General features: G+C 39.2%; 1 protein-coding gene across 7 annotated transcripts in view; it reads left to right on the plus strand.

Annotated features, from left to right (window-relative positions):
* The window catches only part of SCN8A (sodium voltage-gated channel alpha subunit 8), a 122,397-nt gene that overhangs the window by 71,661 nt on the left and 22,986 nt on the right, over positions 1-27,750 (plus strand). For 4 of the 7 annotated variants that reach the window (XM_014063587.2, XM_087710342.1, XM_014063586.2 and 1 more), the window contains exons 8-17: positions 916-1,203; positions 2,385-2,744; positions 6,424-6,559; positions 6,962-7,200; positions 8,876-9,049; positions 12,087-12,443; positions 16,958-17,428; positions 18,125-18,242; positions 20,252-20,406; positions 22,096-22,269. In XM_014063587.2, the coding sequence (XP_013919062.2) occupies positions 916-1,203; positions 2,385-2,744; positions 6,424-6,559; positions 6,962-7,200; positions 8,876-9,049; positions 12,087-12,443; positions 16,958-17,428; positions 18,125-18,242; positions 20,252-20,406; positions 22,096-22,269 (2,472 nt within the window). Of the gene's footprint in view, positions 1-915; positions 1,204-2,384; positions 2,778-6,423; positions 6,560-6,961; positions 7,201-8,875; positions 9,050-12,086; positions 12,444-16,957; positions 17,429-18,124; positions 18,243-20,251; positions 20,407-22,095; positions 22,270-27,750 lie in introns of all 7 variants that reach the window. The other 3 variants (XM_014063584.2, XM_014063588.2, XM_087710340.1) reach the window with 1 other exon arrangement.

The raw sequence follows: 27,750 nt of genomic DNA on the forward strand, positions 1-27,750 counted from the left end.
AGTTCTGGAGAACCAGTAGTGGAAATTTTGAGTAGTTCCGAGAACCAGTAAATACCACCTCTGACTGGCCCCGCCCCCATCTATTTTCTGCCTCCCAAGTCCCAGCTGATCAGGAGGGAATGGGGATTGTGCAGTAACCTTCCCCTGGAGTGGGGAGGAAATGGAGATGTTATACTATCCTTCCCCTGTTACTCCCACCAAGCCAAGCCACACCCACAGAACTGGTAGTAAAAACAAACTGAATCCCCCCACTGGGCTAGACTGAAAGGGCCAGTCCCTGAGAAAAAATATGGAAGGTGGCTTCTACCTTGCAGAAAATATTTCCCCCTCTTCTACAGAATTTTATTTTCACACATAATTCATGCCTGGTGACATCACTTAATTCCAACATTATAATTTATGGTGATAGGAACATTATTTGGTTATTGTATTACTATACTTAGAAAACTGGAAAGAGACATTATTTTTGCTGATCTACTGAATGTACCATATATCTACTAGCAGATTTACTCTCCTGAATGCCTCCTCCAGTGGTGGGTTGCTTATCCCATTCCAACCGGTTCGGTTGGAACGGGGCCGGCAGCGTCCTCGTGCATGCGCGCAGTTCACGCATGCGTCTTAGCGCCTGTGCGATGCTCCAGCTGCTCGCGGAGAATCGCGCAGGTGCTGTGTGTGCCATGCGCCTGCGTGGAAGTGCAGAAGCCTTCAAAGACCGGTAAGGAGCGTGGGCAGGCGGGTGGGCCCTTCGGCGTTCCTGGAAGTTACTTACTTCCGGGCTCACCGACCAACCGGTTCGTGGGGACTGCTGCGAACCGGTTGAAACCCACCCCTGGCCTACTCCTTTGTTAGTCTATCACTTTCCTGTCCTTTCGAACTCCATGTTTTAACATTTCCACATTTCTCTTTTTTTCAAAGGCTGCAGCCATGGCTACCTCAGCAGGGACCGTGTCTGATGATGCTGCAGAAGAAGATGGTGGGGGAAGGATGTCTCACACTTCTTCTGAGTTCTCCAAGCTCAGCTCTAAGAGTGCCAAAGAGAGACGAAACAGAAGGAAAAAGCGGAAGGAAAAGGAGCTCTCGGAAGGAGAGGAGAAGGGAGATCTTGAGAAAGTATTTAAGTCAGAATCAGAAGATGGAATGAGGAGGAAGGTCTTCCGCTTGCCAGACAACAGGCTAGGCCGGAAGCTCTCCATTATGAACCAGGTAAAATCTCTGTTCTCTAAGTAAAATTTCCACATCCAAACTTTATATTGTGCCAAGGCTGTGTGAGAGAAGGATGGACTGGCTTCTTTATCCACATTTTCAGATAGCAGAGCAACATGTTCCCTTTTATAATCAGTGTTTTAATTTGACTCTGTGCATGCAGCAATCTTTGACACAATGGAGGCCTTGCTTCTGTTCCATCTTCACGTTGCTTAAGCTTTGCAGCTACTACTACAGGTAGTCCTCGACTTGCAACAGTTCATTTAGTGAACATTTGAAGTTACAACAGCACTGAAAAAAGTGACTTCTGACCATTTTTCACATGATTGTTGTAGCATCCCCATAGTCATGTGATAAAAATTCAGACACTGGGCAACTGACAGTTAGCAACTGACAGTGGCAGTGTCCCGGGGAGCGGGGCGTATGTGATTACCTTTTACAACCATCTGACAAGCAAAGTCAATGGGGAAGCCAGATTCACTTAACAATAGTTTTACCAACTTAACAATTGCAGTTATTCACTTACTGTGGCAAAATAGGGAAAATTCACTTAACAACTATCACTTAACAACAGAAATTTTGGACTCAGTTGCGGTCATAAATCAAGGATTACCTGTAATCTGACAAGTTCAAGTAATAAATGTGAACAAAAGAGAAGTAGAATGTAAATTATGTATTTGTTTTGAAATACTGTATTTTTTGGAGTAGAAGACGCACCTTCCCCCCCTAAAAGAGTATGGAAATGTTGGTATGTCTTCACACTGAATACAACCATTTTATGCCTCCCAAAGTCCCACCCCTGCATACCATTTTTGCAAAAACAGACAAAAAAATGGACTGTTTTTTTGCAAAAACGGAGGCATTTTTGCCTTCCCCCAGCCTGCTGAAGCCCACAGAGCACTCCTGGGGGCCGGGGAGGACAAAAATGTTTTTTTCTTACTTACCTCTTCAAAATCTTGGTACATCTTATACACTGGTGCATCTTACAGTACAAAAAATGCGGTAATTGCCCAATTGCTTGACCACAGACCAATGGTATATTTATGAGGTATTTTCATGAAGAATTTATTTCCTTTCCAACTTTTTTTATCCACAATGTCATTTCCTTCAGTAGTTGTACTTTGTGCATTCTTGCCTCTGTTGCACAATTCCAATTTTGTCATCTTTGTTTTCCTTTTCAGTCACTGCTTAGCATTCCAGGATCGCCATATCTCTCTCGACACAACAGCAAAAGCAGCATTTTCAGCTTCAAGAGAGGGTTCCGGGATCCTGGGTCAGAGAATGAATTTGCCGATGATGAGCACAGCACAGTGGAAGAGAGCGAGGGCAGGAGGGATTCACTCTTCATCCCAATCCGAGGCTACGACAGGAAAAGCAGCTACAGCGGTTACAGTGGTTATAGCCAAGGAAGCCGGTCATCACGCATTTTTCCCAGCATCCGTCGGAACATGAAGCGGAATAGCACTGTGGACTGTAATGGTGTCGTCTCCCTGATCGGTGGCCCAACCTCCAACATCCCCAGCGGGCGACTTTTGCCTGAGGTGAAAATAGATAAGGCAGCTACTGATGACAGTGTAAGGAAGTCAGTGAGTAGATAGTCTAGGCATGGCGGTCTGCCCTTCTTTCTGCTTTCCTGTATGCCGCCAAATGGATCCCTGATGGAATGACTAGAAATTGGTTTGACATATGATCGTCTGAACCCTCTTTCCAAATTATTCTGCTTTTAATCCTTATTTTTCCTTCTACCTATTCCCATTTTCTTCTACCTCTTCCTTTGGACTTCTAAGAAAACAATGGCTTGGAAGCTTTTTTTTAAAAAAGGAATATAATACTGATAAATGTGCTATTTGTTGCATCAAAAATGTGAAATTATCTAAAAAAAATACCTAGAAAAACATCTGGGTATAAATGAGGTAGAGGAGATATTTTTAAATCCCACATGTATAAATAGAATTAATTCTGTGTAATGTTTTCCTCATAATTTTTTTATTTCGTTTTTCAAGCAACTTTAGTTTGTAGTTTTAAAAGCCAGAGGATTAAAATAAAATGTAGTGCAGGATCCTGTAGTGAATACAGGTAGTTCTCACTTAATGATCTGTTGCTTAACAACCATGTGATGTTTCAACAGACACACACACCCCAAATAAAATTAGCTATGACCCAGTTTTGAGGTTCTGATAGTTATACACACACGTGCACACATACACAAGCACAAACACATAGTCACACAATCACATTTTGGGTGCTTAGTAACCAGTTTGCATATATGGCTATTTGCAGCATTCCTTGATCACATGACCACAATTTTCAATGGTTTTCTTTTTGCCAGTTTCTGGTATTAACTTCTGGTTTCTGGCAAAAAATGTCCATTGGATCAAATGGATTTGTTTAACAACTGTGGTGTTCACTTAATGACCACCTCAAAAAATGTTATCAGATCATGTAATAACCCACTTAATGATTTCAATGACTCAGTTATAGTGATAAGTTGAGGACTATAGATATGTTGCTGGTTAACTTTATAACTTTTAGCTATACAGGCTACAGATATCAGCAGCCTGAGTTGAGTTGTGAGATGGGAAGGAGGGGCAGAGATTTCTCCCTCACTGCTCTACAATCCATAAATAATGGCATTATTTCAGAATGTTCAGGGTACAGAGGAAAAAGATGATTTTCTCATAGTGAAAATAAAGAGACTACAGGTTGTTCTTCACTCATAATATGTCAGGCTGAATCCCAGTGACTAGACAGTAAAATCTGTTTAATCCTTTATTTGCTTGCACCTAATGGACAGAATCTTGCCAAACTAAAGTTATAAGCTTCTATCCTACTAGATACAATTTGAGAGATTCTAGGGTGAGGCTATCCTGAACTTCTTTCCCCCTTCCCCATCCAGCTCGGAACTATGCAGTCTCTTAATCTGGGCTATTTTCTGAGACAGCTCTGAGTTTGCAAAATACACCCGCAGCCTCTGCTGCTGCAGGTGCACATTCCATCACCTAATAGTAACTCTTGTAATTTAGAACACTGTAGAATCTCCTTTAAAAGATGATCAACAGAGTTTTTTCTAGGGCACAAAATTATGTTGGCTATTAAAAAGAAAGAAAGCTTTGCCCACGATAGCTGGGTTAAAAAGAAAAATTGCAAAATTTTCATTTTTTTTAAAAAAAGCTGTTATTTATTATCTCTAATTCTTAATTAAAAGACACCTATTCCTTCGTGGATAGAAATAAGTAAGAATTTGGAACATATTTATATTAACAAAGGTGGAATGGAGGAAATTTTAGGAGGTTTCTTTATTTCATGCATGTTTCTGCTATTTCCCACACGTATAACAAAATATAGAACAGGGGTGTCAAACTCAAGGCCCAGGGGCCGGATCTAGCCCTCAGGGTACTTAGATCTGGCCCACAGGGCCATCCTGGAAACAACTAAGGACCAGCCCCACGTGCTTCTGCCAGCAAGAACAGAGCTTGGGGGGGGGTGTTCTCCCGAGCTCTGTTTTCATTGGCAGAGGGTTATAGGCAGCTGTGGCAGCTGAAAACGGAGCTTGGGAGCCCATTTTCGCTGGCAGAGAGCTTGGGCCACTACTGGCGCCCTGACATGAATGATGTTGAGCTAGCTACACACATCCTGGCCACGCCTACCCCGGCCCCCGGAGGTCAAACACAACCCTGATGCGGCCCTCAATGAAACAGAGTTGAACACCCCTGATATAGAAGATTAAAATACACCAACAAAATTACAACCCATTGACATATATACTTAAAAATAAAAAAGAGTAAAGGAGAAGAAAAATATTAGATACATCCATCGCCTGCCCACAGCAAACCTTATTGATATAAACATTTAATACAAATTTATATTATTTGTATTAAATGTTTATACCATTGATATAGGGTTTATTATCCCTATATCAATGGTATAAATACCATTATTAATATCCAGGTGCAATTTAGGCTGACAAAAGGCACATGAATCGGGAGTCCCAACTTGAACTAGAAAAGTGAAAGAAGGGGATTTATTTTGTTGCCTAAGACAACTTTTCCAATCAAGATCCTCTCTCACTTTCTTAAAGCTTCATTTTTTTTCAATTCCAATTTATAGTAATACAGCTACTTTACTACTAAAGAAAAGTGAAAACTTCCCCAGTGGGCAGAAGAAACACTAAGAAAGAGTTATTTTGTCTTTGGCTGATGTACATAACATCGGTCTTGCCTCTCGTCTGTGAACTCCAAGCTCTTTTTTTCCAAAACATACCAAAAAAATGAAATCCCAAATGTTTTTAATTCTTGCAAGAAAAATTAAATTATTCCTCCCTGAGAATGTTTGAAGCCTTTCCTAATTAATTTCAGTTTAGTTCCTACCCTTTTCCCTAGTTAGCATGTTAGTATACTGTGTTGTTTTAGAATTTATTTCTCTAACAGCATGCAAAAATTACAAGTTGCTAACAACAGCATGATGCATGGAAAAACATTATGAGATATGTTGCTATGTTACATACCAGTTTCCTGATATTTTCCTTGCACAGGGACTTCCCAAGCAGTGCCTTTGTTCAACTAATCACTACATATGAGAAACCATTTAGGGAATATTGAATATTCGCCAAATAAACAGTGGATTCCAAACAGCAACATATGTAGACCCTAAGCAACAGATAATGAATTTGCTTGTCTTAAAGCAATAATGAATCAAATTATCTGTAGTACAATATAGTTGTGTATGGCTCTAATTACAGAGAAGTATGGAAAGAACCAGTCAAAATTAAGTTGCTACTAGAATCAACCATAGACAAACACAAACAATATAGTACTCTATGTTTCTATTTATATCTACTTTACTTTAATTTCATAGATATAAAACTGCACTCTAAATGATGATTTAGTGATATTTAGGATTAAGCTTGGTATGCACAATTTGAAAAATTCTTCTAATATTTTTTTTGTTAACTGCTGATTTTGAATTTGACTAGAACTAAAGAGGAAGATTGTTTAATTTTTCCTCATGGATACTTTTTATGATCCAAGTTTTCCCATTGATTGCTTTTATTCTTGCAGGGGAAAAGTTTTCCCTGCAGCAAGAAAAGAAACAGAAGGATAATTTTGACAGTGGAAGCAATATCTGCTATATAATCCAAATCTGATAGAGGAGTAGAAAACAAATTCAGGCAAAAGCCTATTTAGAGAGTAACATTTTAAAGAACATTAATGAATTTTGCAGGCAACCACAGAAGTAGAGATTAAGAAGAAATCCACTGGGTCACTTCTGGTGTCAATGGACCAACTGAATGCTTCATATGGAAGAAAAGATCGAACCAATAGTATAATGACAGTCATAACAAATACCCTTGTAGAAGGTATGTGTAATAGGAATGCATCAATTTCAACAAGTTCATAAGGTCACTATATTTCTGTTACTTAATCAACCAGAGCAAAACATCATGATAAATACAAGAACATTAAAAGTATGCAGGTCTTACAAAGTTACAAAGTTCAATCGACATCCAACTCTCAGTTTATATGCATTCTTTGATTTATCGGGCATTTGTATTTTGTGCCCCATTTTTAACATGCTCATTGTTATACATGTTTTGATTTTTTTTAATATCCAAAAATAATAACTATAAATCTGAATTAGGGGTAGCAGAGCCAGCAAATTAAGAATGAGTCAACTCTGCCATTAAGTTTCTTTGAATAGTTTGAATTTTTGATATGTTCATTAATGTTAACTTGGTTCTCATTTTGTTGTGATGATATAGAACTGGAAGAATCCCAAAGAAAATGTCCCCCTTGCTGGTACAAATTTGCTAATACCTTCCTCATTTGGGAGTGCCACCCACACTGGGTGAAGTTAAAAGAGATTGTCAACCTGATTGTCATGGATCCTTTTGTGGATTTAGCCATTACTATCTGTATTGTTCTAAATACTCTTTTCATGGCAATGGAACATCATCCCATGACCCCAACGTTTGAGCATGTCTTGGCTGTAGGAAATCTGGTAAGCAGTTTTTGTGCTAAAAGTTTCCCAATAGCAGCTGGAATGATAAAGAACAGTAATTATTTATTAGATTTTATTACTTTTATTACAAGTAATTCAAGGCAGCAAAGATACTAATACTCCTTCCTGCTCCTATTTTCCCCACAACAAAAACCATGTGAGATGGGTGGACTGAGAGAGATTAACTGGCCGAATCTGGCTTTCATGCCTAAAATGGGACTCGGTCTTCTGATTTCTAGGCCAACACCTTCAACCACCCCCACCACCACAAATCCAGGATACCTGATTACTATTTTGTAATTGTAGAAGAGTGATTGAATTATTCACAATCTCTTCATCAGCCTAGAAAGCTATACTGTATTTTTCACACTGTAAGATGCACTTTCGTTCACCAAAAAAGTGGGTGGAAATGCCTGTTTATAGAGTGACTATTGTGGTGGGGGAGGAGTGGATGCGTGTCACCTGTCACCGCTGCCACCTCATGATGCCACCAGGGAATGCTGGAGCCTTTGCTGCTGTGCGGATGATTGGCGGTTGGATTGGCCTCCCGGAATACCACCAATCAGCTGTTCTAGGTGGTGAGAATTGCTGCTGGCGATCGAGTTGCTGTTCGCCGCTGGCAATTGCCAATGATCACTGCTGCCAAATGGTGACTATAGGTGGCGGCGATAAGTGGTGATAGGTGGTGGCAGCAATAGGCAAACCCTGCTGCTTAGAACATCTGATCAGTGGTATTCCGGGAGGCCAATCCAACCAACAATCAGCTACTCTGCAGCGAAGGCTCCAGCATTCCCAGTGCCAGTTGCAGCTCAACTCAGTAGACTGGTTGCGGGCGCAATAGTGCGGAGCCCTGACGAGCCATGTGCTGAGGCTGCGATAATGTGTTGAAGCTGACCAGGATATTTGCTCTTTGCTGCAAGGACGCTAGCCACATAAACACCGGATAGATGCTGGGAGGCAGAGGCAGATTTTTTTCCCTTGTTTTCCTCCTCTAAAGCTAATGTGCGTCTTATTGTCCAGTGTGTCTTACAGTGCGAAAAATACAGTATTTTGTTAGACAAATTCAGAAAATTAAGGTGTGTGTGGTTCCACAAAACTCATTTCATACTATTGCCCACAGGGCTATTTTGGGACCATCACAGTTTTAAATGAGATGATTGTATGATTTTTAAATGCTCATCTAATCAGATAGAGAAAGGCCAGGATTGTATTTATTTTATATTTTAATATATGAGATGACTAAGGGATTTCTTCCAGCTTGTTTTGCCATTAAGGAGGACAGCACATTTATAGCAAAATCATTTAAAGCTGTTTGGTGAAGAGGGTTCATCCTGCTTGTGTAATAACCCTACATGATTTTTTACAAAATCCCAATGTACTCAGTATTGCTTTTACTTTTACTTTATTATTTTATTTTACTTTTGAGAGATGGTCGAATATCCACTGTGCTTCTCTTCTTCATTTCACAATGGGATTTCTTTGGAAGACTAAAACCTCAAGTTGGCTCCCAGGAGAATTCTTGGCAGATTCCCCTTTTCTTGCGGTGAAACAAGCATTCAAAATCCAGAAAAAATAATTGTCTTGTTATCAAACTGCAGCTAGGGATTTTTTTTTTCTTCCTTTCGAAGTTGACAACCCTACCTTAATTCGGTTTAATTGTTCTCTTTCTTTTCAGGTTTTTACTGGAATTTTTACAGCAGAAATGTTCCTGAAACTGATAGCAATGGATCCATACTACTATTTTCAAGAAGGGTGGAACATTTTTGATGGATTTATTGTCTCACTCAGTTTACTAGAACTGATGCTAGCAGATGTGGAGGGGCTTTCTGTGCTGCGATCTTTCCGATTGGTATTCCTTATTTATTTTACACATTGAACAATTGGCTGTAATGTATGTTTATCTGGATATAAGCATAAGAAACTGCTGTTAGGTTCCATTCAAACAAATTATTACCTGCTAATGATGCTTGAGAGATTGAAATTTGTTAAATGCTTTAATTTGCAACCCAAAAAAGTTCCTTGGGGGGGTCTCTGTGATTTCTGTCTATGGTTTCTGTAATTATAGTACTCCTCTTACTTAAATAAGAGGGATACGGGGGACCCCTTGCAGGGTAGGGCTGAAGATTATGCCCAGTTCTTGGCGGACAAAGTTGCTCGGTTTCGGTCGGATTTGGACTCCACCTTTGCAGAACCAGCGGAGGCACGAGAGGACGATTTCGTTGACCATCGCTGGGTTGAGTTTCAGGATGTTACTTCCGGGGACGTGGACAAGGCCATGAGGGCTGTGAGTGCCTCCACCTGTGTACTGGACCCGTGTCCCTCCTGGCTGGTTGCTAACAGCAGGGAGGTGACACGGGGCTGGATCCAAGCGGTTATTACCGCCTCGCTTCCGGAGGGGCACTTCCCCGCCGCACTTAAAACGGCGGTGGTGAGACCCCTCCTGAAGAAACCATCTTTGGATCCAGCCGTACTTAACAACTACCGTCCAGTCTCCAACCTCCCCTTTATTGGGAAGGTTGTTGAGAAGGTGGTGGCCTACCAGCTCCAGCGGTCCTTGGAGGAAGCCGATTACCTGGACCCCTTCCAGTCCGGCTTCAGACCTGGTTACAGCACAGAAACCGCTTTGGTCGCATTGACCGATGATCTCTGGAGAGCCAGGGATGGAGGCCATGCCTCCATCTTGGTTCTCCTCGACCTCTCGGCGGCTTTCGATACCATCGACCATGGTATCCTTCTGCGACGACTGCGGGAGGTGGGGGTGGGAGGCACTGTTTTGCAGTGGTTCTCCTCCTACCTCTCGGACAGGTCGCAGTCGGTGTTGGTCGGGGGTCAGAGATCGACCACGAGGCCCCTATCATATGGGGTGCCGCAGGGGTCGGTCCTGTCCCCCGTACTATTTAACATCTACATGAAACCGCTGGGCGAGATCATTCGGAGGCACGGGATAAGATACCACCAATATGCGGACGATACGCAGCTGTATCTGTCCGCCCCGTGCCAACTCAATGAAGCGGTGGACGTGATGAGCCGGGGTCTTGAAGCCGTTAGGGACTGGATGCGGGCTAACAAGCTTGTACTCAACCCAGAAAAGACCGAGTGGCTGTTGTGTTTCCCTCCCAAAAATTTGGTTAGTGTTCCAACGCTCAGGCTGGGGGGTCAAAATTTACACCCCTCAGACAGGGTTCGCAACTTGGGAGTCCTCCTGGATCCACAGCTGACCTTTGATCACCACCTGTCGGCTGTGACCAGGGGGGCATTTGCCCAGGTTCGCCTGGTGCGCCAGTTGCGACCCTACCTGAATCGGGAGGCTCTCACAACAGTCACTCGCGCCCTCGTGACCTCTAGGCTGGAATACTGCAACGTGCTCTACATAGGGCTGCCCTTGAAGAGCATCCGGCGGCTTCAGCTAGTCCAGAATGCGGCCGCGCGAGTGATCGTGGGTGCACCTCGGTTCGCCCACATAACACCTATCCTCCGCGAGCTGCACTGGCTACCTGTTGACCTCCGTGTGCGCTTCAAGGTGCTTCTCACTACCTATAAAGCCCTTCATGGTAGTGGATCTGCGTACTTGGGAGACCGCCTTCTGCCAATTACCTCCTCTCGACCCATAAGATGCCACAGATTAGGCCTCCTCCGAGTGCCATCTGCCAGCCAGTGCCGGCTGGCAACTACGCGGAGGAGAGCCTTTTCAGTAGCAGCTCCGACCCTTTGGAACGAACTCCCCGTGGAGATTCGTACCCTCACCACCCTTCAGACCTTCCGCACAGCCCTCAAGATCTGGCTATCCCGCCAGGCCTGGGGGTAAAGACCATAGTTTGCCCCCGCCCGAATGTTGAATGAATGTTGTTTGATCTTAACTACATACTGTATTTTTATGTCATTGTACGTCTTCCCCTCCCATAAGTTGTTAGCCGCCCTGAGTCCCCTCAGGGAAAAGGGCGGCCTATAAATAAACGCAACTCAACTCAACTCAACTCATTTCAAATCTTCTATAGATAAATGAAATAAACATGGTTGCTTTTAATGGTACCCTCTTTCCAACTGATGTCTTTTTCAACCAATGGAATAATGGAGAAATACATAATTGTTATGATTCTCCCTAACCAGTGCAGGTCTTTAGGTAGTACAGCTACAATACTGAAGATTCCCCAAACCATGCACCTCCATCTTTTATATCAGTGTATCTGATCTTTCCCAAGTAGCGCCTATGGGAATGATCTGAGGGCCACCATAAATATTCATGCAATTGAAACTAATAGAAAAGGGGTGTCCACGGGAGAAAATTCTATCTGTTATGCAGAGAATAGGAGCAGAATAGTTAAGCAAAATGGAAAGAAACAATGTGGTGAAAAACAGATTGCCTCTTGAGTGCTATTGTTGTAATTATTAGCATTATGTATATTTCAGAAGGATACAGTAGTTAAAAAGAACTCCTTTGTTTATCAAAATGAACTGAATTAATTGACAGAAAAAAATATTTTTACAGCCTGTTAAAATTACTTTTATGGTGTTATATGATAGTATGTAATATATAAAAGAATATTCCTGGAAGAATAAAAATATTCCCACTCCTTAGGGCCAAATGGATCTGAAAACTGGATTAAAGAATACTCCCAAATTGCAATTATGTTTTCATGTTGGGCACAATGTACAATGATAATGATTGACTGAAAGGTTTAGTGATGAGCCTGTCCACCTGAAAATTCATAGTTATAATTCTTTATCTCTAGAGGCGTCCTGTCCAGAGTTTAATTAATGACAGTCAGTTAACCTGTCTTGAAACTGCTTCCTCTGTTTCTATAAGCATTATTTTATGGGTCTCTCCATGTGTGTCCCTCCCCACCCACCCTTAATTAAGTATGTATGTTTTCTTCTTCAACTTGCAGCTGAGAGTCTTCAAACTGGCAAAATCCTGGCCAACTTTGAACATGCTGATAAAAATCATTGGTAATTCAGTGGGTGCCTTGGGGAACCTGACCTTGGTGCTGGCCATCATTGTTTTCATATTTGCTGTAGTGGGGATGCAGCTTTTTGGCAAGAACTACAAGGAATGTGTCTGCAAGATCAACCCTGACTGTGATCTTCCACGATGGCATATGCATGACTTCTTCCACTCTTTCCTTATCGTCTTCCGTGTACTATGTGGAGAATGGATTGAAACTATGTGGGACTGTATGGAAGTGGCAGGACAGGCAATGTGCCTTATTGTCTTCATGATGGTGATGGTCATTGGAAATCTGGTGGTCAGTAAATATTTATGGTTCTTTTTTAAGTGGGAAGTGAATAGCTATCTAGTAGTAATTCAATTTGTCGTTCAGATAGAAGACTAGGAGTTCTATGTAATGGGACTGAGCTACTCATGTAGGTATTCGTTTCTCATGAGTAGCATCATTCTGGGATATTGTGAGAAATTTAAATTACAGCTCCCATATTTTTTTAAAAAAAGCTTTTAAAGAAGACTTCCAAAGGGAAGACCTATCATGACACTCAAATCCTTACTGCCCATGAATGCTAAATCCAATGCTGAATCTGAACTAGCAAGAGGTTTTGGGTAATAATGGATTTAGCAATGGTGTGTGTGTGTGTGTGTGTGTGTGTGTGTGTGTGTGTGTGTGTGAATGTGAGTGAATGGGAGGGAGGGAGGGAGAGAAATTACTTAATGAAATGGTATGGAATTGCAGGACATTAGAGCAGAAAAAATCTTGTATTATTTATGTCAGACAGAATGCTGGTCCCATAGTGTGTTTCATATTTTTATATGTTCCATAACACTGGCCCCACAGTATGATTCATATTTATAAAATATAAATGTTAGAAAGAGTTCCATCTTTTCAAACTGCATACAACTTTTTTAATGTTCATGGGTTTTTTTTAGCAAATGAACATTTTATTACTCTATATGTTTTATTCTTCCCCTCCAAGCTATACAAATTTATTCCTGCATTAAATGTTTTAATTAAGCCAGCTCATTTACAAACAAAGTGAAAGCTTTCACATTCCCCAGAGTTATTTATCAGGAAAAATGACAAAAAATATTGGGGGCTTAAGGTCTAATTTTCACATAAAAACTCATTTTATCTGGCTAATTTTCAATTACTTGTTTTATCTTTTTTCTTGAATTCGTGTTTGCCTTTTTAATTATTATTTTTTTTACAAAAACTTCTTTAAGAAGAGCAGTATCTAAAATGACAAAAATGGGTGCCATCGAGAATAAACTATTAAGTTTAGATTGACTGACTGATTAACTGATTATGTTCTATCAAGTAGGTGTTGATTCTTAGCAACCACATAAATAAAATTCTCCAGGACAATCTGTTCCCAATCAGGCTCTTCAGATCTACTTATGGTGCACTCATTGCCACTGCAATCAAGTCCATTTACCTCATTGCTGGTTGTTCTCTTTTTCTTTTCCCTTCCATCTTTCTCAGCCTTTTAGGTTTCACAAGGCAGTCTTTGTATAACATATCCAAAATGTAATTCAAGTCTGGTCATATGTACCTCAGATAGAATTCTGGATTTATTTGTCATATGATTCATTTGTTTATTTTATTAGCTACCCATTCTGTTACCAGGAGTCTTTTCCAACAGTGAAGTTCCATAAAGTTAAAATTATTTCTGCACTGCTTCTAATTTCAAATTTCTATAGGATCTTACAGTAAAAGACATTGTCTGCATAATTCTGATTTTTGTGGCTAAAGACACATCAGAGCACCTAAGTATCTTTTTTCAAAGCTTTCATTGCTATTCCACTCATGTGGCATACTTCTTGACTAATTATTCCTTTACTGTGGGTAAATGAACTAAAACAGCAGAAGCTATTTGCCATCTTAGTATCTTCACGATCAAATATAAGGCTCGTTGGTGTAGCTTTTGACATTCTTTTCTTCTTTATATTTAGCCCTTCTCCTATTTTTGCACACTCTATTAAAACTCCTTTGTTGGGTATAGGGTATCTAAACTGACCCAGTTTGTTGGCCAATATGTCATTCTCCAAATTTGTTGGTATAGTGTATTTAAAATCTGTATTGATTGTTCATATGTTGTTTGCCATATTTTGTGGATGTGATATCAATTTCTGCAACCTTATGACCCCGTATCATTGAAGTACTCATCTAACTTTATCTGGTGTTAGAGGTTTTTGTAAGTAGGGAATATTTTGTAAGGGATATTGGAAGTTGAATATTTGTCCATAGCAGCCTGTAGTGTACTACCACAAAGTTGGGACCTCCTTCCAAATTTGGATATCATTTGGAAGACTTCCCTTTTTTTAAATTTAATTTTATTTATACATTTTTTCTTATTTTTCTATGTCTGCTAAATACTTCCTTTGAGATCTCGTGTTTTTTTTACTTTGGCTTCTCTTCTTGTCAATTTCCACTGCTTGTTCTGACACCCAGTTTCCTTTCTTCTGTTTCTTCATCTTTGGCAACCTGTGTTCACAGTCATCCTTAACTGTGGACTTCATTCCACAGTCCTCCTTATTCTGTATCAATGAGGTTCAAGATTCTGATCTGATTGCTGATATTCTCCTTTAGAATTGTGGATAGAATTTCAAGATTATTTTGTGGATACTGGTTGACTTTCTTCTCCCACTTTAACTTGACTTAGAACTTACACATGATAACTTAGTCCACAGTCAGATCCTGGCCGTGTTTTTGCTTTTGCAACTGAGCTTTTCAACTTTCTTGCACCAATATAAATTTGTCTGTATGTGATATTTGGAGATGATCACGCTTATAAGCATTGTTTTGGTTGTTTGAATGATGTCATTCTCCTGCTTCATTTCTGTTTTCTAAATCTTACAATTCAATTACATTTCTTTCTTAAGATTTCCAACTTTGGTACTCCAGTCTCTTGTTTGCCTGATCTGTTGTTTTCAGATTGAATTTGATCATAAAACACATTAAACATCTTTATGCATCAGTGTTTGGAGCATCAATTTGGATAATCATCATATTAATGGGTTGTCTACGAAGTCTAAGTGATATTATTGACTGCATTGTAGCCAAGTGCATACCATTTCTGAGTATGAAATCAATGCTATTCCTTTTAAGTTTTTTGTGTACTGAACAATAAACTATATTATTTTCTGACTGAAAGGGTCTAATTCTAGTCCACTTCAATTGACTGATGCCCACATTCCAATGTGTAGTCTATTGATTTTATTGTTCACTGTATTGAGCTTTACCACGCTCAAGCTTAAATTCCAGGGTCCATTTTAAACATAATTAGTTTCCAAAAGATCCTCAACTTTTTCCTCCCTAACATTTTGAGTGCCATCTGAACTGAAGGGCCCATGACCCAGCATTGTATTGTCAACAATCCTATATTGACTATCCATATGTTTGCTTGGTAAAAATAGAGGAGTGGTTTACCCATTGCCTTCTTTCATGCAGTATTTGCTATTCTCACAAAATTGATCATCTGCCTCATATCCTCCTATATCACTGCTATCCAATGACGAGTTCTGTTTGCTTTAGCTGTCAGTTACGATGCTATTCCCCATAGGTTACCCTGCTGGGGTATATATAATTTTGGATACACTCAACCTTCCTGGGAAACACCTCCCAACCCCACTCTACCCCTGTGATGAGGCGGGTCTCTTCACTTGAGGAGATACAATTATGTACTGTATTTCAAAATGGGGAATCAAATAAGATGCTTAATTCCCTATATTAAATATGCTAGATTTAAAAATGGTCCCAATGCTAATTTTCCAGTGTTATTAGGAGAAACAAAGTGAATCACCCAACTGTTCAAATGCTGGATAGAATGCATTCAATGCAAACAGCATTGAATATCTATATAATCACCCTCTCTTCAATCATGATTCCAAAATTTGCTTTCTTTCCACATTGCTTCTTGAGATGCTTATACTAGCATCATTATCTTGAATGGGTTGAAAATAGAAAAAAATGGAATATGTATGAATTACAGCTGTGCCATGCTTCAGATTCCAAGGAAAGATTTTGCTATTCTAGGAAAAGAATCAGTTGTTTCAGGGAGTTGCAGATTGAGGCCATGTTTGTACCCTGTACAATAAGAAGCATCTTTTGCCCTTGAATTCAAAATGTTTCACAACCTACTATATGTCCGTGCAAAAGGGGGGTGGTGGGGAGAGCAAATTAATTAAAAATTTGGTCACATTCCGCCTGTAACCAAAGTCTTAAAGTCTTTCAAGGGTGGCAGGGGGAAAAAACAGAATAAAATATATAGTTCCAAATGTTGAGGTTTATGATGCAGTTGCTGTCTCTAATCAATAAGATTTCATGCTGCACCCAGAAAGATTCTATTAACTTCACAGGTTTTTTTTATTACTGCTTTCTTATAAGAATGAATGAATACATAACTGAATGAGTGAATGAATGAAATACACACAGACATGCTATGTATATAATGTGTGTGTGTAAGAATATGTACTTAAAAATGTATTGTATTATAGGAGTGTTTATACACACATATACATACGCATTAACACACACATACCATCTATATGTGTGGCACCGAATTACAAAATGAAAAAGGGAGAGAAAAATCAATAAGCAAATTCATTCTTACTTAGCAGTTATCAGAGAATTATTGTTGTTTTACTGGTGTTATTGAAGGAGCCTACTGGCAATTTGGTTCCCAGCAAAGCTGTCTCACTTTTCCTTCTACTGCCAGATGAAAACAGTGTTTTTGTGGGAGAAATGCAGCAATTGTCCAAAGAGAGCTTGTTAAGAAGCATTGCCCTGATCTGCCTTTTCTGCTCATTCAGGTGCTGAATCTGTTCTTGGCCTTGTTGCTGAGCTCTTTTAGTGCAGACAACCTTGCAGCCAGTGATGATGATGGTGAAATGAACAACTTGCAGATCTCTGTCATCCGCATCAAAAAGGGCATTGCTTGGATAAAGATTAAAGTGCATGAATTTGTACAGACGCACTTCAAGCAGAGGGAGGCAGATGAAGTGAAGCCACTGGACGAGCTGTATGACAAGAAGATGAACTGCATTGCTAACCATACAGGGGCAGATATCAATCGGGAGATTGATTATCAGAAGAATGGGAATGGCACCACCAGTGGCATTGGCAGCAGTGTAGAGAAGTACATCATTGATGAAGACCACATGTCATTCATCAACAACCCTCACCTCACTGTCCGTGTTCCCATTGCTGTGGGTGAGTCTGACTTTGAGAACCTCAACACAGAAGATTTCAGCAGTGACACGGACGCTGGCGGCAGCAAAGAGGTATGACCCGATGCTCAAACCATGTTGTCATGCCATCATCTGGAGTAGCCATTTGTATTCCGGGGTGACAAGAGAACAAAGCTTCACAATGAAGTGGATTGGTGTTTTGATCAGAGTGCTAGGTTGTTGTGAAGCATAAAGGGGGTTGATGGCTATAGCATAGAGCCTTGCAATCAGCAGATGCCCATAAATCTGGTGTTGTTATCCATATTTGGAAAAATGCATCTTAAAATAATGAAATGCTTTGTACAGTATTAATATATCACTCATAGGAATTAAAGGAAAGACCAGCTGCAGCAAATTAAAGATAAATTTGGGAAATGCAGAAGCTGGTAGATAATTAAATTCCTATTTACATTTTTTTCTGGCTAGGCTATTCAGGTCAGAATCAATTTCCTCAGTCTGAAAACCAGGTGTTTTGAGGAAGTAAGACAAGGAAATATAATACTGTTAATACTGAGTGGCACACTTCTACAGAAAAATGAAAGTCTGTTTTATTAATTTGTCTGTTACAGGTTGACCTAGGGCTTATTTTATCATCCCTATCTCGGCTCTTCCTCTCAATTTTCTCAACACTAATCATTCTTGTTCCCTCAGTCTCTTCTTTTAAGATTTTGTTTTGAGTCTCCAGAATATCCTTGTTTTGTTTTCTGTGAAGAGTCTCACCTGATGTTCTTGCTATCATATTTATTCCAGAAGCTGGATGATACAAGCTCATCAGAGGGGAGCACCATAGATATAAAGCCAGAGGTAGAAGAGGTACCTGTGGAAGCACCAGAAGAGTACTTGGATCCTGATGCATGCTTTACTGAAGGTGATACTGAATATGGGGTATATGTAAAAGTCCTCAGGACAATGGGAAGAATTCATCATTTTTCATTTGCTGCAAAGTCCACAACATAATATCATAATACAATATAGGGACTTTGGTGGACATTTACATGGCAGTTCATACAACAATTGCCTTCTGCAGTTTCTGCTTTAATTTTTTTGAGACAATAGGAATTTCAAGATAAACTTAACAAAACAAACAACTGAAAAAGGAAAGATGGTGTTCTGACCCAGCCTTAGCAGAAGCAAGAAACAGACTCCTTCTCATGAAAAATCCCTCTTTATTTATCTCTTGTGAATTAATTGCATTCACCCACCAAAAAGTCCAGGCAATAGTCTTTCAAGGAGTTAACTGCAGTAACAGACCTTATCAGTTCCTTGCAATAATTGCAAGGGCCTGACCTCCCTGCCAAAAGGCTGCAAGTTAAGTTCTGGCAAGCAGTCTTTGTGGCACGAAACACAATGAGCAAAAGCTTCAGAAATATGAACCATTGTCTCCTACGACAACTACTTTCTTTCTATTTATTCACCAGCCAGGGAGGGACCATCCAACGTCCATGTGTGCTTTGCTTCCCGAGCCGACTCCTTGTCCTCTGTTGTTCACCTCTCTTAACTGTTCTGCACATACGTGCATCTGGAACAGGCCCAGATGTTCTTCTTCCTCACTCATATCAGCATCCAGAGGCAGCTGCCTCTCTGGTGGCTGGGAAATGTCAGACAGTCCTGGCTCTATCTCTGTGTCCAACACAGAGCATCGATCAGAGCTTTCGCCAGACTCCAGCACTGGTCAAAGTTCCTCCCCAACCTCCTCATCACTGTGGAAATATACAAAAAAACTGTTCAATAGTTATGGGCAAGGAACTTTTTCCTCACTATGGCCTCTATATGTTGAGGATAGGGCTAAATGGTGGGCAGGTACACCTTCTATGATAGACGTGGTGAAGAATGGCTTCCCAAAATGCATGACTGAAAGATTTATTTGTTCAAGACTGAATATTGTATCATGACAATTCTGGTGAGCAAAGGTCGAAGGCTGGGGCCATGTACCATGCTTAGAGAACCTCAAACATTGGAGTTAGTGGTAATAGTTGGAACAGAGGAACTGCACAAAATGACTGAACTGCGAGTCCTTCTGGAATAAAGATCATGCACATTTGGCAGTGTGTTTCTCACAATCTGCTTCAGCTCTGAATGAACAGGACAAAGGTAGATGCATTACTCATATGGGTGATGCACAGAGACCACAACAAAGAATCAATGTTATATTTCTATTCTTAGCCTTTTAATTTGGTTTAGGTATTCCTTCTACCTTCACTTGTTCAATGGCCTGATTAATCCCATTTGGAGGGAATGGTGAATGTAATAAATCCAACCCTTATGTTTGCCTGGGCTGCATTGAGTGAAAAGGAATTTTCTTGGGCCACATATAAAATATATACTTTTATAATATAAAATCATATAATAATGTTAAAAGTTTACAATCTTGTGAGGCCACATTGCTAGCTATCCGGGGCCATATGTGACCCATGGGCCACAGATTGGAGACATTTGTAATAAATCAAATAGAATGTGAAATTATATTAATATTATAAATTTTCACCAATCTCTAAAGTATCATGAAGAAGGTGCAAAGATGCTATTTAACCACATGATTGAAACTATTATGCCTCTTATAATATTTATAGCAATATTTTACTATATTATTTTATCAAATCACTAACTTGTTTCCTTTTGATAACATGTTATTAGAGGTTTGAGATCTAACTATTAAACTTGCACAACTCTACAGATTTGTACATCTGTAAAATCTTTTGTAATTCAGTGTTAATTTTAATTGACAGCATTTTGGAATGAATGAATGAATGAATGAATGAATGAATGAATGAATGAATGAATGAATGATGGGAAAATATCTTACAGCTGGAAAATGTCTAACTCTTGGGATTGTTATCTGTAACAAAATTAATAACAAAATTAATTTTACCTTTGCAGGCTGTGTGCAACGGTTCAAGATCTGCCAAGTCAGCATAGAAGATGGACTGGGAAAGTCTTGGTGGAATTTAAGAAAGACGTGTTTTCTCATTGTGGAACATAACTGGTTTGAAACCTTCATTATCTTCATGATCTTGCTCAGCAGTGGAGCTTTGGTGAGCAACATTTTGTTTTGTTAGTCAAACTGAACAGTATGTGAAATTCATGAATCAACTGCAAATGTCTTCTCTTTTTTGGGAGAAAAATGTTAGGTAGCAGCAACCAGAGGTGTCCTAGTTGCATGGTAGGAAATTATTCCTCCCTGGCACATTCACAGTGAAAATCATCCCTAAAGCTACTGCAGAAGGATTTTGTAGTAATATATTTGACTGCTTTTTAGGCTATTCCATATATTCCTGCAGGACCTTACACTGAGGTGGAAGAGTCTTTTAGGGAAAAGATTGGCCTCTTCTCCCCTTGCAACAGTATTTCATGTTCATGACAAGGCTTAAGGTGCTTAATTTTGTCTCAGGTGCATTTTGTAATAAATACTAAATGGCCATTTGTGCTTAGCCAGAGAAGCATGAGAATTATGTACTCTAAATCCCTATCTGAAAACAATACTGTAGTCTTTCCTCTGCTGGTTTTGGTCCCTCCTTAAGACTGGGCAGTATGGAAACAAAGAGAAGATCTCAGACAGATCAAATCTGACAAATATCATAATGTTTGATTTTAGGAAGGAAACAGGGGTAGTAATTGGGCTCTAAAGATCTGAGCTTAACTCCTTTGCCTCGTTAGGCAGGCTTTGAGTTAATACAGGTAGTCCTTGACGTATGAGCAGATTTCTGGTCATAGCCTTTATGGCACAGGTGGGTTACCAATTTTTCTACTACCTGTTCAGGCGCACTCCTGTGTGCATTCATGCATGCATGTGATACTTTACGCATGCGCAGAAGTGCCCGGGAAGATGGGCAGAGCCTCCCGACACTCACTCAATCCGGGCCAAACCAGCAGCAACCCACCTCTGCTTTATGGTCGTAAGTCAAGGCAACCACATAAGGTGGGGTTCCCAACTCCTGGGCCATAGCCCGCTACAAGACTGGCCTATTTGCAACCAAGTTGCAGGCTGGCCCATGTAAGCGTGTGTGGGTGCAGCTTGACTTACACAAGCAGCGGGCCTGGGCACACACACATCTAGACTTGTGGTGTGTGCATGTACGTGCGCACCAGTCCTTCACTTGCACAAGTCAAGCTTGTAAGTCAAGGGAACCTGTAGTTAAATGCTGGGAGATCACAAAAAAATATATGTGTGTAAACTGAATTCATCTACAACAGCATCCTCTAGAAGAATCTACCGTATTTTTCAGAGTATAAGCTGCACCTTCCCCCCCCCCCAAAAAAGAGGGAGAAAATCTGGGTGCATCTTATACACTGAATACAGCATTTTTGGCCTCCCGAAATCGCCCCTTTCACAAAAATGGATGTGCAGAGGCTTTGGGAGGCCTGTAAAGTGCTTTTTGTCCACCCAGCCCCCAGGAGCACTCCAAAGCCTATGCATGCCCTGTGTTTTGCAAAAAAATGGGCCATTTTTGCCCCCCCCCCCAGCTCCCAAGAGCACTTTCCAGGCCTCTCAAACACTCTGCAGGCCCCATTTTTCACAAATAATGAGTCGTGCAGAGGGTTTGGGAGGCCTGCAGAGTGCAAAAACCTTTTTAAAAAATTTACCTTTTCAAAATCTTGGTGCCTCTTATACTCTGGTGCGACTTATACTCCGAAAAATACAGGAGATCAAAACAAACCACCTTTGTAGCTCTCTAATGCCAAGACTAAGGTATAATAATAATTACTGTTTTTTTGTTCCTTAGGCCTTTGAGGATATTTATATAGAACAGAGAAAAACAATACGCACCGTCCTGGAATATGCTGACAAAGTCTTCACCTACATCTTTATCCTTGAAATGTTGTTGAAGTGGTGTGCCTATGGATTTGTGAAATTCTTCACAAATGCCTGGTGTTGGTTGGATTTCCTCATTGTAGCAGTAGGTATCTTTTTTTTCTTTTTGCTGCTTTTTTGAAGAGATAGTATCTCTATTTAAATAAATAAGACCTCACATTTTTACCCTTTTTTCTTTCTAAATCTTTTCTAAGGCAAAACATTCTGTTGTTTCCATTCTTACTCGCTACAACCCAAAATGTTAATTGTTGAGGAGGTTTTCCATATTTCACTTTCAGGTCCACTCTTTCACTGAGATTCGAATGAGGAATGAACTTGAGAAAATGCCACAAAAATAGTAAAGACAGATAGAAACAAGCAGAAATGCAAAGCAGATTTAACTTCTATTGCTCTATTAAGATGCATGAATTCTCCTTCCATCAAAAATCTCAAACAAAGAAATGAATCACTGAGTTCTACAATGTGCTGATAGAGTGAGAATGCATTAAAGCTATCTTACCTTACCTAAAATAAAATAACAAAAAAAATGAATTGGAAAAATTGAAAGGCTCGCATTCAAAATTTATCTTGATCTATCTTGGTCAAAAGTGAAAGACACGTTTGTACCACTGCAAGAATATGTTTGCTTCTCCTTAAGAGATAAGATCTTTGGTGAAAAATGCAGTCTCTTTCAATTCCACTAGAGAAGGTTTAAATGATTGTCTTTTCAGTTCTTCTTCCCCGTGCTGCTTTCAGCATCTCTTGAATAATGTGGCCTTTCCTTCAAAATCTTCACCAGTCATAGGCATAAGATATGGAGGAGACAAATTATGAATAGTTACAAATATTAGATAATATTCCCAAAGCCACTTTACAGAACTATTGTCTTTTTTTGTCACAATTTACCCTTCAAAAGACTGAGATCCAAAAGGCAAACTGAACACATACTTGCCTCATGCATGTATCTTACATTTATATACCTAATTTTTAAATTCTAATTTAATATACTTTGGGTCTCAAAATACTTATTTTCTTGAAGCAATGGGAATGTCCATTGACCATCTGTATTATTTATTAACGTGCTATTTTTGTGGAATAGAAGACCTGAAAGTGATGTAATATTTTCTGGTCCTTACTTGTATATAGCGTTATTGTTAATGTTGCCACTTAAATGAAATTTACAAACAATGCATTAAATGTTTTTAAATTGTGGGCAGAAGCAAAATGAAGTTGACCTTGATCTTTTAAAACAAAAGTCCATCCTACTCTTAGCTAAAAAGGCATTAGCGGTCTGCATGATTTAATGTTGCATTGTTAATGGGAAATACTGTGATCACTAATATTTTTTTACATTTGGGGACAATTTTCTTTTCTTGTTCTCTTCAGATTTCCACAGACATTGAGTATCTTTGTGCATTTGTTTCCCCACATACATCTTCAGTATAGTTCGTTACTACTGTGCTGCCCTATACTGTTTTATTTTTTGTTTCATTCTTTAGGAAAAAATGTAATTACTATTAGTCCAATATCAAAATATCAAATCTATATATGAATTTATCATTTGAAAACTAACATATTATCTTGTGTAAATAATCAATATGTTTCTAATTAGTCCAGAGTTAAGGTTCAACGTTTAGAGAAATATATCCTGGATCTATTTTTAAAACAAAAATAATATTCAATGTCTGTTTGTGTTGAGAAAAAAATCATCTCCTTAACATAACTGTCGTTCCCTAAGTGTATTTTTTTTCTCCAAGGGGATCTTTAAGCTCCAAAATTTAGATTTTTATAAGATTATCCTTTTCTTTCCTATATTGCTTATCTACAAATGCAAACCATAAATGCAATGCAAGACCATTCCTAATTCCTATCCATAAGCATTGTTCTAAAATTGGATCCTCAGCACTCTTGCTAGAAAGTAAGGCTCATTGAACACAGTGGGACTTACTGTTGAGTAAACCAAACATGGATTTGTTTTTTTGGACAGATGTTGATATTATATTTACCCCTAATTTTGAGTGAATAGTATTTTAAAAGTGTGATCTAACTATATTCACCTCAATACCTGTTTTTCATTAACAGTTATTTACCCATAACTGCTAATATTCAGAGGGATTTCTATATCTTCAGAATCACCTGGAGAGGAGGCAAAAAAGTCAAGATATGGTCATGACTACATGATTGAAAGTTCATCCTTTTGTACATGTGTCAATGTCTCCCACATGCAAACAAAGCACTGGGGCATTGGTCATGTAATCATGGCCATCAGCCTGGAAAAAAAATAACATGACCTCACTTATTCAAGTCCCTGCAACTCATAAGACATCCACATCATTTTGTTTCAGTGTGTTGGAGATGTGTGAAAAAAAATCCAGTCGCTTTAATAAATTTCAGAGGGCAACTGAGGCTGAAAGAGCTTCTTCTAAAACAGCATTGCCCACTTATCCTCCTTCAAGAAATAGAAGTTTCTTCCTGCTAAGATCTTTAATTGTTGAGACAGGAAACATTCTCATTTATAGGACCCTACAGAAGAGACTATCCTAGATAACATTTTTTTTCATCCATTTCTTCTTTCTTGCTTAAGAGAGCATCTCTGTTCCAAACCCCTAGCATTCATTCAGGATTGGCTAAAAGACCAGTTTTCAGAATTTGAAAGTCTGTTCCATCTGACATATTCCAGTGGAAGCGATTAGTCACATCTATTACTTTTCATTGAAATCAATGAAATTTAAAATACAATTATATTCATGTCTACTAAGAAGTAAGTTGCATTGAGTTCACTGGCTCTTATTTTGGGTGTAATTATATTATATTAAAGGAATATGTCCCATAGTTACAATTGTCTATTAAGATATTTTATCTTTCAGTGCTTTTGCATGGATGGGCAAAATATTGCTGAAGTACAATTATGAATTGTCTGACATTTTAAAAATAGAATTATTTTTTTAAAAAAATTAGATATTTTACCATTATCCCAACACTGATACATTTTCAAATACATTTCTGGTTTCATTTATTGTAAACTGATGTCTTTATCAGTTTACCTATTTTTTATTTATTGACTTATTCCCACTTTTCAGTTATTAGGTTTTCAAATTTTCTTTTATCCACCCTCCATTTAGTTCAGGTATTCTAGTGCTCCTTGACCAACTTACAGAGTCCATCTATCATTTCCTTAACCAATACAGAATAGATAACTTATTGGGCCATGAAACATTGGCATTTTGAAAACATGCAATTGAAATACTGACAAAATAGTTGTGATAGGAGATTTGCTTATTAAAAAATGGCTTCATGTTGGACACGGCAATTGGAATTCCACTTGAACAAGATTAGGGTGAACAACAGTGAAGGGATCTGAAGATAGACCCATGTTGCCTACCTTATAATTATTTATTTTTTCACATGTATGTCCTGACACTATCCTACACAGACTCTCTGGGGTTCACAGAATAAAAAAAAATAGCAATAACATTGAAAAAATTGTAACATAAAACCAGAAGTCAAAATAGACAAACCTAAACTTTGAAGAATATTTGGTGTCAGTCCCCAAATGCACTCTGGAACTGAAATGGTTCTGGAGGGAGACCAAGACTGGGGCCAAACACACCTGGTGGAAGCCATTCCAGAAGGCCAACCCTACAATGGACAAACTGTTTCTGGAGCGAATCTTCCCAAAATGGGAGACAATCAATTGTCTATGGAGATTCTCAATCATCCAGGTCATGATTATCCCCAAGGCTTTTATGGATTTCTTTGTTGATCAACCAAGAAAGTCCAGTTGCTTTTTGAAGAGTACTTTGAGATAATCAGTTGCTTCTCCCAGCCAGATCAAATATATATTACTAGACTTTCAAAGCTTCAGCATATTATTCTCCAATCTGGTTGCCAGCCCTGAAAAAAACACTGTCCTTAATTTTAGTTCTTTGGCAGTTGCTTAAAAGTACTTTCCTCTCCTTTGGAGCATTCCTGGCAGTACTACTGTATTCTATTTAATTAACATAAATGTTAACTAAAATTAATATTTTTAAAACAGTCTGCAATAAAGCATGGCTTACTTATGGAAGGTTACGTTTCAACATGATAGGCAAGATGTTTTAGGGAGAAATAAGTGAAAATATTTCTTTTAAAGGTAGTACAGTACTGAAATTTCTGTGTACCCTCATAGGTACATATGTGCCGTGCATCCCATAATATGTATCAAAAGAGAGAATGAGAGACAAAGAAAGAGGAAGAATTTTAGTTTATCCATACTTACTCTTTATGTTTCTGTAAAAGCTTAAGTGCTATGCAGGACACCACATTATTATTACAGTTGGTTGCAGCCAGCCAAATGTTTAGATTGGATCTGGCATTTTGATCCACATACTGAGTCTCTCCCAAGGACTTTGGCTAGGCAAATGTTATTTTATTATTTTCCCAAATCCACTGCAGGTTGAATGGCTCTACATTGAATGTTATGGACCTGTAATTCTGTTGCTACAGTGCAGGTCAGTAGATAGACTATATAGCCTATAATCAGAATCAGAGGTATGTTGAGCCTGGTCATATTATTTGTACTTATTCCAGAACTTCCAGAGCAAAATGGGAGCCAATCCTGGAAGCAGCCGCCATACTGCAAATGGTAATAATTCATGAACTGGCTCCCAGAATGCATTCCCAGGCATTAGAACAGGAACTGGCATCTTATGCTGAACTCCAATTTCAAATGTTGTAGAACCCCCGATTCTCATCAGTCCTATCCTGTATAAACATTGGCAAGAAGCTAACATGCTGCATTCCAACATGATGCATACTTTGCAATAAAGAATGTCTGTGGAGATTCTCAGTCATGCAGATTATAGTTGTCTCAAAAGTGCTATTTTTTCCAATTGCTTTTTGAAAAAGACTCCAACTGCCTATTGAAAAAACACCTTTGTGCAATAAAGAGTACAGCATCCCCAACCTGTAGTACAATGCAGTCCTATTATAACTTAACAATAAGAGAAAACAATACCCTTCTCCACTAGATGGCCTTCAGATTCTTTGGATTGCAATAGCTATTCATGCCCGTGACCCGTCAAAAGCGCGGACGGCAAAAGCGCGATCGACAAAATCGCGCCTTTGACGTCATCACAGCGCGACGAAAAAGATCGAAAAATTCAAATAAAAATTAATAAAAATTAAATTAAAGCAAGCCGATTCACATAAAGGTAAGGGTTAGGGTTAGGGTTAGGGTTAGGGTTAGGTTAAGGGTTAGGGTTAGCTTTAGAGCGTTAGCGTTAGCGTTAGGGTTAGGATAAGGGTTAGCGTTAGGTTTTTCGTTACTTTAACGGTTAGGTTTAGGGTTAGGTTTAGGGTTAGGTTAAGAGTTAGGTTTAGGGTTAGGTTTAGGGTTAGGTTTGGGGGGCTTAGGGTAAGGTTTTCGCTTTATTTTTACATTTTTCTATCTTTTTCGTCGCGCTGTGATGATGTCACAGCGCGCTTTTGTCGAGCGCGATTTTGTCCTACGCGCTTTTGTGGTGGAACCATTCATGCCACCTATTCCCCACACCAGGAAACAGAAAGCTAATATGAAACCTTCAGAAAGTCTTTGCTCTGACACAGA

The sequence above is a fragment of the Thamnophis sirtalis genome, unplaced genomic scaffold (assembly GCF_051295495.1).
Source record: "Thamnophis sirtalis isolate CommonGarterSnake01/CBP01778 unplaced genomic scaffold, rThaSir2_p1.2 scaffold_3, whole genome shotgun sequence".
Lineage (NCBI taxonomy): Eukaryota > Metazoa > Chordata > Lepidosauria > Squamata > Natricidae > Thamnophis > Thamnophis sirtalis.